Here is a 9840-nt window from a genome sequence, read left to right as displayed (position 1 = left end):
AAGAAATTCCCAGTGTTTGAATCATCGGTTATAACATAACCTTTATGAGTATCTTCAATTAAAATGGAGTCAGCTAAAACCCGAGAATCATTTGACTTTAATTTCCGCAGTTCGAAGCTGTAAGAGCGTAAAATGTTGATTATATTATTTTTTAGCTTGACGAGATCTTCAACATTATTTTGACCACTGAGAAGATCATCGATATAAAAATCACACTCGATAATATTGCTTTCATTAGGAAACTGTTCGCGATTGTCCAAGGCTATTTGCTTAAGGCATCGAGTAGCAAGGAACGAAGCGGGTGCTGTTCCATAGGTTACCGTATTTAAAACGAAATGTTTTATGGGCATATCAGGATTCTCGCGCCACACAATACGTTGCGAGTTGTGTTCTTCCGGGTGCACGAAAACTTGTCTGTACATTTTAGCAAGTACACTGATTAAAACGAAATTATGTTTCCGAAAACGCAAAAGAATCGAAAACAGATCTTGCTGAACCGTTGGACCGACTTTAAGTACATCGTTTAACGATAATCCTGATGTTGATTTCGCACTCGCATCAAAGACTACTCGAACTTTAGTCGTAGTACTGTCTGGCTTCTCAACTGCGTGATGGGGTAAATACGAGACAATAGTTTGGTTACTAAAATCGGGTTTAATCTCGGTCATGTGTCCTAGCTCTTCGTATTCTTTCATAAATTCTTTATACGCATTAAATAAATTTGAATTGTTAATTAATTTTCTCTCTATTGCATACATTCTGCGGAGGGCCATGCTATGAGTTTCACCTAAATCTTGATAGTTATCTTTGAGCGGAAGTCTGACTACAAAATGACCGGTTTCGTTACGAGTTAAATTTTTGGTAAAATGTGTCTCACATTCGAGTTCTTGTTTCGTTAAAATACCTTTACGAGAATCCTAAACCTCTTCATAGTTCTCAACAGGCAATTAGAAAAATTCTCTCCAGAATTTTTCTAATTGCCTGTTGAGCTCGAAGTTTGTCAACAATGAATTAGAAGAATAGTTATTGGAAATATTGACTCTAACCTCATTTTGATCAAGAGGAATTTCACCGGAAATAATCCAGCCCAGTCGAGTCTTTTGTAAAACTGGCATATTTTTTCCTAACTTGAACTGGCCTATACACAAAAGCTCATAAAAAATGGCAGCACCCAACAACATGTCAATTCCTTGAGAACAGTTAAAATGTGGATCTGCCAATGTAATATTTTCGGGAACGTGTAATTTGGAAAGACTAAATGTGAAATGTGGACTTTTATCGGTTATTTTATCAATAACGAGAAAAGATAAATTGACTTTAAAATTGTTTGAAGTTGAAGACAACGTGATTTGAGACTTCTTTAAAATATAAGCTGTGGCCTGACTTATGCCACGCACAGCAATGTTGATCGCAGTTGTAGGCAAATTTAACCTTTTTAAAAACTCAGCCGTGACGAAATTGGACTGCGACCCACTATCGAGAATTATTCGACACTTTAGGGGCTGTCGATTAAAATCAAAGGCATAGACAACCACTGTTGATAATAAGACAAAAGGCTCTTGTGAGTAATTCGCTAAAACAGTGTTATTCTGAGAAATATTATATGGAATAGAAGTTACAGGACCGTGCTGTGGAACCTCCGAGTGGTTTCGAGAATCGCTAGTATTTCTGGAATGGTTATCATACGTATTTGATCGTTGATATTGGGAAGGTCGATTATTTTGAAAATTAGTAATGCGACGAGCGTTTGAGTTTTCATGAGACTCATTTGTAGCATGCAAGAAAGAATTGTGCCTTTTTCCGCAAGTTTTACAATTCTTTGACTTACATTCAAAAACCTTGTGACCTGCTCGAAGACAATTGGTGCATAAGCCTAGTGCACCCACCTTTTCTTGACGAGCCGCCACTGACAAATTTTTAAATTGTTCACAAAAATAAATTGGGTGGTCATTATTGCATACAGGACACGAATTAAATTTATTTTGCGAGAAATTACAATGTTTTTAATCGCCGAGTTTTTTACCGCCCCCGGTATACGATCTAGAGGGAAGGGACTCGAGCACTACACATCTTTGTGCAAGAAAAGCGGAAAAATCATCGATTTTGGATTTAGCTAAATTTTTTATGTAATTTTCCCATTCTCTTCGAGAATTAAAATCAAGTTTATCAATCAAAATGTAAATTAATATTGCGTTCCAGTTCGTGACTTCCTTGTCTATTATTTCAAGAGCCCTGTAGTTTTTCAAAAAAGTATCTAGAAAACCCCGGAGTTGAATAAAATTTTCTTTGTGAATAACGGGAAGTTGCATAATTTCTTTAATGTGCGCGTTTATTATAGCTTTGCTATTTTCGAAACGATCAATTAATAATGACCATGCAGTATCATAGTTTAAGTCAGTAATGGGTAACGACGCGATAACTTGAGCAGCATCTATGCCTTCAAGTAATAGAATTTTTTCGATATTGGATAAAAGCTTGCTATTATGGACTAGTGCATGAAATGTGTCATGAAATTTACGCCAATCGCTATAATTACCGGTAAACACTAATTTTAAAGGTGGCAATTTAGCATTAAGACTTCCAAGTGCTGACCCCGAGTTTGCACCTTGAACAGTCGAAAAAGCATTATTCGATGCACTAGAGTCCGTTTGATTTGAAGGATGTAAAGAAATTATTTCGCGTGCTCTTGAAACTAGATTACAATAGTTGGTTTCAAACTCATCTTGCTCTTTATATAATTCTTCTTCATCGACTTCTTGATTTTCAGAAATTAATAAATCTTCAATTTCAACTTGAGTGAATTTAAAATCATTTAAACACTTTATAACTGTGTCAAGACGAGTTTCCAACAATGTAATCGATACAGTTTCATTGAGGCCATCTAAAAACTTTTCAAATCGCGTTAGTTGTCCCTTTAGTTGGCCTTTTTTAGCCTTGAGTTTCTTCAAGCTTATATCAGACATCTTTCAAGACAAATACACACCAACGTTGCTGAACAATGGAAGTACAGTACAATACACAAAAAAATATACAAATCAAAATAAATGGCAAGTATAACACACAAGGTACAATAGATAAAAAATAGAACACTAAAAAATTATTTATTTCCAAAACAAAATGAATTAAACACCCTGTATGTTAAATTAATAAAAACAAAATAATACACAAGTTTCTTCAAGATTACTCACCTGAGACCCAATCAAATAGCACCTTATGTAAAAACAACAAATTAAAAATCAAATAAAAAGACAATAAACTCTGTCTAGATTGCCATAGGAGCTAATAGGACTTAAATTATTAAAAAAAAAAATAAAATAATATATATATATATATATATATATATATATATATATATATATATATATATATATATATATATATATATATATATATACATATATATATATATATCTACGTTTATCGAAAAGAAAATGCCAACTTGTAAAAACAAATAATGTCGTCTGGAGAAAGAAATTTAATGCCTTGAATTCGTGGAAATGTGATTACTTTACACTGCGATAACTCAAGTAAAATACGTGCAATTAAACGTGGAAAAAATGGATAAAATGGAATGGATTTTAATTTGATGATGTAAAAATTAATAATTGGAAAGGACTGACCTTGATTGGTTGCTGCCGCCAAGAAGTTCCAGCTTTCTCAGAATCCAGGTTCCATTGTTTGTTTCGATTTCGTTTTTCGTGTTTTCTTGGTTTATCGGGCTCGAAAAAGGACCATATGTTTACTGATACAAACATATATTGTAACATAACTAAATACATTTACAATAAATGTTACAAAAATGTAAAATTTAACTCATAAATTAACAAATTAAACATAGCGTTTACAATAACACAAAACTTATCGAGAGCGAGGAGAGCAGTGAGTCATGGATGGCGGTATCGAGACGAACGAACGAACTGTCAGAAGTTCCGCTTGCGCGAAGACTGAAAAACGCACACGTTTTGTCCAATATTGTCTATCTCTTTTTAACACATGGAGAGGCGCCGATGACTCTAACCAAAGGGGCCCTACACACACACAGTTTGACTCGAAGGCCGGCCTGCGCAGGTTTGCACACGTGCAGGTTCGAATTGGCCACACATTGTCACAGAATAAAAGAATTTCATTCAGTTTAGTTCTGTGAATCTGTGCTTCTGGTTCGGTTGTTTGTCTATGTATATTAACATTTTTTGACACCATGTCGGTAACTAGTGACGACTTGTGCCTAATGGCTGTTATAAGTATTATTTGCGTGAAAAAGAATTAAAAAAAAGATCAAGTTCTAAAGAAGAAGACTATTCGTTATAAATGGGTTAAGTCTTGGCTAATGAAACGGTCAACTTATTCTCACATCAATTTACTTGAAGAATTAAGACTTAGCCCTGATGACTTCCGAAATTATTTGCGTATGGATGAAGATACCTATGTAGAACTACTAACTATGGTGACGCCTTTAATTAAAAAACAAGATTCTCGTATGAGAAAATCCATCAGCCCTCATGAAAGACTTTCTGCGACTTTAAGGTTTTTGGCCACTGGAAGAAGCTTTGAAGATCTAAAATATACGGCGCTTATATCACCTCAAGCTTTGGGAAAAATTATCCCGGAAACGTGTAAAGCCATTTGTAAAGTCCTGCATATACAGTACACAAAGGTAATAAATAATTCTTGTAAAATAAAAATTGTTATATTACTTAATTACTTAATTTTGTTTTAGTTTCCAAATTCAGAAAAGGAATGGTTGGCAATTGCTGGTGAGTTTTTTACTAAATGGAATTTTCTTTGCTGTCTAGGAGCTGTCGATGGCAAGCACGTTAAGATAAATTGCCCACCAAAAAGTGGTTCATTCTTTTATAATTATAAAGGATATTTCAGTATAGTGTTAATGGCAATTGTTAATGCTAATTATGAATTCATACTTGTTGATATTGGGACAAATGGGCGCGTGTCAGATGGAGGAGTTATTGAAAATACTAGGTTTTATGAAAAATTAAAAACTAATGCCTTAAAAATACCTTCACCCATTAAATCTTTTAATAATTCCGAAGAGCTACCTTTTGTGTTTATTGGCGACGAAGCTTTTGCTCTTCTACCTAATTTTATGAAGCCTTTTAACATTAAAGTTCTAGATAATGAGAAAAAAGTATTCAAATACCGTTTGTCTAGGGCACGAAATGTCGTTGAAAACGCTTTCGGAATATTAGCAAGCCGTTTTCGTATTTTCCACACAGAAATAAACCTACAACTACATAACATAGAAGCAGCTATTCTTGCAACCGTCTCTTTGCATAATTTTTTACGAATAAAGCTAAAAGATCGATACGTGTGCCGAGATGTTAATAGCCTTGATGATGCAATACAAAATGAAAAAGAAAGAGTAGATGCATTCGGCAATTTGCAACGTGGGCCTAATCGAAATGCATGTGAAGAAGCAAAATCAATTCGTGAAAAGTTTTGTTCATATTTTAACAAAGAAGGTCAAGTAACTTGGCAACGAAATCGTATATCCTAGAAAAGATTATTAGATGTTAACGTAGTTAACTTTGTGAACTATTTATATTTTATCAAAATACATAGCAACAAAATAAAGTACATAAGTTTACAAAAAATTAAACGTCTTTTCTTTTTAACATAACAAAACTAAGTACCTTGAACACAAACCCGCACAAACCATAACTTCTGTTTTTTTACATCCTAATTATTATAAGGAAATTGTGAGTAATAATCACGAACATTTTGACTTTGATTCATATTTTGAAGATTGGTTAATTCCTGTGAATCATGCGGCGAACTTTGCTGCTGCAGGTTATGTGTATAAAGTGGACCTGAGGGTAGCTGAGTATTGTATAAGGCAATAGATTGCCTATTTTCAGGTGAAATATTCAGACAAGATTCTCTTCTTAGTGTGCCTAATTGGGCTTCAAACAAAACCTCATTAATAAGTCTTTCGGCATAAATTTTCATTGTGGACTCAATCCTCCGCAGTTTTTCAGCAACTTTTTTTCCTATGATATCAAATTCATCCTCATTCCTTGAAGATTGCAGTCTTTCACCCACCATAGCTAGAATTTCATCACTTTTGTCCTCATTGCAACTTTTTTTATGTAGCTTGCGCTTATTTTTTGTAGACACACTAGAACCGCTTGCTTCAGAAAATGATGGAATCAGTGGGCTTAATAATTCATCTTGATTATTGTTGCCTCTGTCGCCATCACTATTATCATTCTCAATCTGAAACAAAAGAAAAAGGTATTATACATAAAGTGGGAAAAAATCTCTTTTTAGTAAGTTAATCTCTTTTTCTTAAAGTATTTATTTTATTTATTATTTTTTTTATTTTTGTGGCCTTACCTCATGTAAATAGTTTTCGGTGTCATCAGTTCCTAAACTAGGTCTCGGTATCTCTGAATCCTTCAAATATAGAAGCAGCGAATAATACCAGAGACTTGGCTTATAAATGTCGTCAATTCCTAATCCACTTTTGGTCGAAGCTGAAACTTTTCTGAATTCCTTCCGAAAACAGCTTCTTAAAGAATTAATTTTTTTCATCACATCGTCTTTCTTAATTTCCGGATTTAACTGTTTCATATGATCCACTAAAACTTTATAAGCTTCCTCCTTCTTAAATTTATCTGAATATTCTTTCGATTTGACCCTCCATAAACAAGGGTAATTTCTGTACAAGTCAATAAACTCCGTCAAAATTTCCCTTTCCGTTTTTCTTCTTGGTCTTCCATCTTACGCTTTTATTCTACAAATATTAATTGACAATAAACAAAACTTGAATGAATATTGAATATCTAACCTCAAAATATTGCCCAAATGCATGGAGCGTTGAAGTGAAATAACCACACACACCGAGGCTGACCTTCAGTTTTGCACGAAATATCAAAACACTCGGATATCTGTCGAGCTGCGCCAGGGACTGAACGCTCCATCAGTTTTCGCCCACAGACACAAAAATTTACCTGCACAAACAGAGACTCGCGGACCGGCCTTCGAGTCAAACTGTGTGTGTGTAGGGAGCTCAAAGTTTACTGAATAAAATACAAGTTGCTTCACTCGGCTCCACGCCACAGAATAAAGCCGGGAACACATTGCTCTGACGTGTTGTGTTGCGATGTGTTGTGATGCATTATGATGTGACGGGTTGTAAACAGATTGTTCTGATGCATCATATTAGGTCTGACCAATGTCAGACGTTAATATTTTATATTTAATTGATGCAGTGACAGTATAGCGGTGTGTTGTTTGCGTTTGTTCACCATGAATTCAAGCTCATCAGATGAATTTGTTGAAGAAATTGAAGAATGTGCTGTTGCTATTATTTGTTCTACAAAACCTAAGAAAAAAAAAATTTGGATTCACGAAATAAACGAAAATAGAGAATCATTTGGCGAATATCATACTTTAGTGAATCTACTTATTAAAGATGCAAATCGCTTCCATATGTACTTTAGGATGTCCAGGGATCAATTTGAAAGTTTACATGAAAAAATTGAAGAAAGAATAAAAAAAATTGATACCATTTTTCGAAGAGCGATATGTACAAGAGAAAGATTAGCTGTATTTTTAAGGTAAATAACTTTTATTTCTAAATAAGTATCTACAGTAATATTTTACATAAATGGGGTAAATCCGTGTTCATACAGCGATGGAGAGTAGGAAGTACTCGTACCAGATTGTGGACAGCTGCTCTGAGTTGATAAATTAGTTGGATTTCGCAAAGGAGTAAGTTGCACGTAGGAAGTACTCGTACCAGATGATGGACAGTTGTTGTATTGAGTTGATAAATCAGTTAGACTATGCAAAGGAGTGGATTGCAGAGATGATGTTGACGTTGACTGATTATCTGTGGAGATTGTCACCGAGACGGGAAGGCTTTTTGCATCCAAATTCCTGATTTCTGCTTCAGATACCATTCGGCAAAACTCCATTCTAATATATGCCTGTTCCCTTTGTGGTAAGCGTTTCACTGTTTTGGCCATACTAAGGTAAAACATGTCTACCTCATCCAAATTAGAGGAAGGAGAATCTGAATTTATCTTATTGCGTCTCTCATTTCGTGCCTCGGCGTTTTGTTTCATGATACGCACCATTTCCTCTGCTGGATTCAGAGATATATCTTTGCTGGATAAACGGGCTTTTTTTTGCGAATATTTTGGATGGATCGGGGTACTAATAACTGATGTGTCAGTACTTGAATGTTGTGTCTGTGTCAAATTGTCTGCATTCAAGGTGATACTTTCTTGGAGCGTATTATTAATAACATCGTCACTGCCAGTGCTCTCATCATCAATTACATTTGGTTGATCTTTTTTGTGATTCTAGATTGCTTTTAGTTTGGCGACACTCTAGATATGGTATATTAAAAACGACATTTCTTGTTCATACTTCCAGGGAACCACTTTTGTTGTCTCTTGTCCACTCTTGGTCTGCCTTCGCTTTTTTGCGTTTAGGAATGCGTTTCTCAATTTAGTCCAAGTCTCTCGAACCGATGGCACTAAAAGAAAATACAAATTTAAATTAATTAAAAAGTTAAATTATTTATACATATACATACTATTAGGTGTATTTTTTCAAGGCGCACATAGGGATTTCCCAGTTAACTTTTCAACTATTTTATGCCCTGATCTAATAGAAGTAAATAATTGATGCTTGACATAGATACATTTTAGAGTCTCAAAATGCCATAAGCTATCAGTCATGCAAAAAAACAGAACAAAATTAGTGTTTTCTTACATCTCGGTATCTAGATAAAAATGTTAAAAATTGATAGACGTCTGCAAATACGTGTGATAAAAAATTAATTGTTTTTAGAGAAATAATGCATTTTTAAGTCTTTTGTCATACTTTTTTGGTACCACAAACAAACTAAAGTAATTTGAAAGTAATTTATCTACTCCAAATTTTAGCAATGTCCTTCCATTACAACAGGGCCAAAATCGGGTCGAAAAATTAATATGGAAATCTCTATATAAAATGCAAATGTGATCATTTTGCTAACAGCAGGTTTTCTTTTCAGATTCTTAGCCACTGGCAATTCATTTCGATCTCTTGGCTTCAGTTATAAAATGGGACTTAGCACAGTTCGTGAAATTATCAAAGAAGTAGCAAAGGCCATAAAGGAACTTCTAGCATCAGAATTTTTACCAATACCCACAGAGCAACGATGGGAAGAAATAAGTGCAAGATATCAGTCTATGTGGAACTTTCCTAACTGTATAGGCGCTTTAGACGGAAAGCATATAAATATTCGCTGTCCTATTAATGGCGGATCAAATTATTATAACTACAAAGGTTGTAACTCAATTGTTCTGCTGGCGCTGGTGGATGCTAATTACCGATTCATAGCGATTGATGTGGGCTCATATGGTCGCAACAGCGATGGAGGAATTTTTGCCAAGTCTTCTCTGGGAATTTCGTTAGCCAATAATACACTGAATCTTCCAGCTGATAAGCCGCTTACACAAAACGGTGAAGCTTTACCTCATGTTATTGTGGGAGACGAAGCTTTCCCACTAAAATCGTATTTATTACGCCCCTATAGCCGGCGTTATGTAGCAGGAAATGAGCCAAATAAAATTTTTAACTATAGGCTTTCGCGGGCTAGGAGAGTAGTGGAAAATAGTTTTGGAATTCTTGCAGCACGATGGCGAATTTTTCTTAAGCACATGGAAATACAACCAGATTTTGTTGATGACATAGTATATGCCGCAATTTGTCTTCATAATATGTTATGCTGCAATAATGATTTTGAGCCAGAAGAAATATATCGTAACACCCTCGAATCGTGTTTTACATTAGTGCCACCCTTGGGTCAAAATTCTACTCAAGATG

The 9840-nt window shown here is 34.8% G+C and overlaps 1 protein-coding gene across 1 annotated transcript; it reads left to right on the top strand.

Annotated features, from left to right (window-relative positions):
• Positions 1 to 3833: 3833 nt before the first annotated feature.
• LOC126748340 (uncharacterized) lies at positions 3834 to 6128 on the top strand. Its single transcript, XM_050457498.1, has 2 exons — positions 3834 to 4654; positions 4718 to 6128. Exons 1-2 carry the CDS (start codon positions 4328 to 4330, stop codon positions 5510 to 5512), a joined length of 1122 nt encoding a protein of 373 aa, XP_050313455.1. The 5' UTR covers positions 3834 to 4327; the 3' UTR covers positions 5513 to 6128.
• The last annotated feature ends 3712 nt before the right edge of the window (positions 6129 to 9840 follow it).

The sequence above is a fragment of the Anthonomus grandis genome, chromosome 22 (genome assembly GCF_022605725.1).
Source record: "Anthonomus grandis grandis chromosome 22, icAntGran1.3, whole genome shotgun sequence".
Lineage (NCBI taxonomy): Eukaryota > Metazoa > Arthropoda > Insecta > Coleoptera > Curculionidae > Anthonomus > Anthonomus grandis.
The sequence above is the reverse complement of the archived record's forward strand: the minus strand, read 5'-3'. Positions and strand labels throughout refer to the sequence as shown.

Bases quoted from the DNA above. Each gene is read 5' to 3' on its own strand.
- LOC126748340 (XM_050457498.1), top strand. From the start codon at position 4,328: ATGAAACGGTCAACTTATTCTCACATCAATTTACTTGAAGAATTAAGA. The intron at 4,655-4,717 runs GTAATAAATAAT...ATTTTGTTTTAG, and splicing joins TGCATATACAGTACACAAAG to TTTCCAAATTCAGAAAAGGA.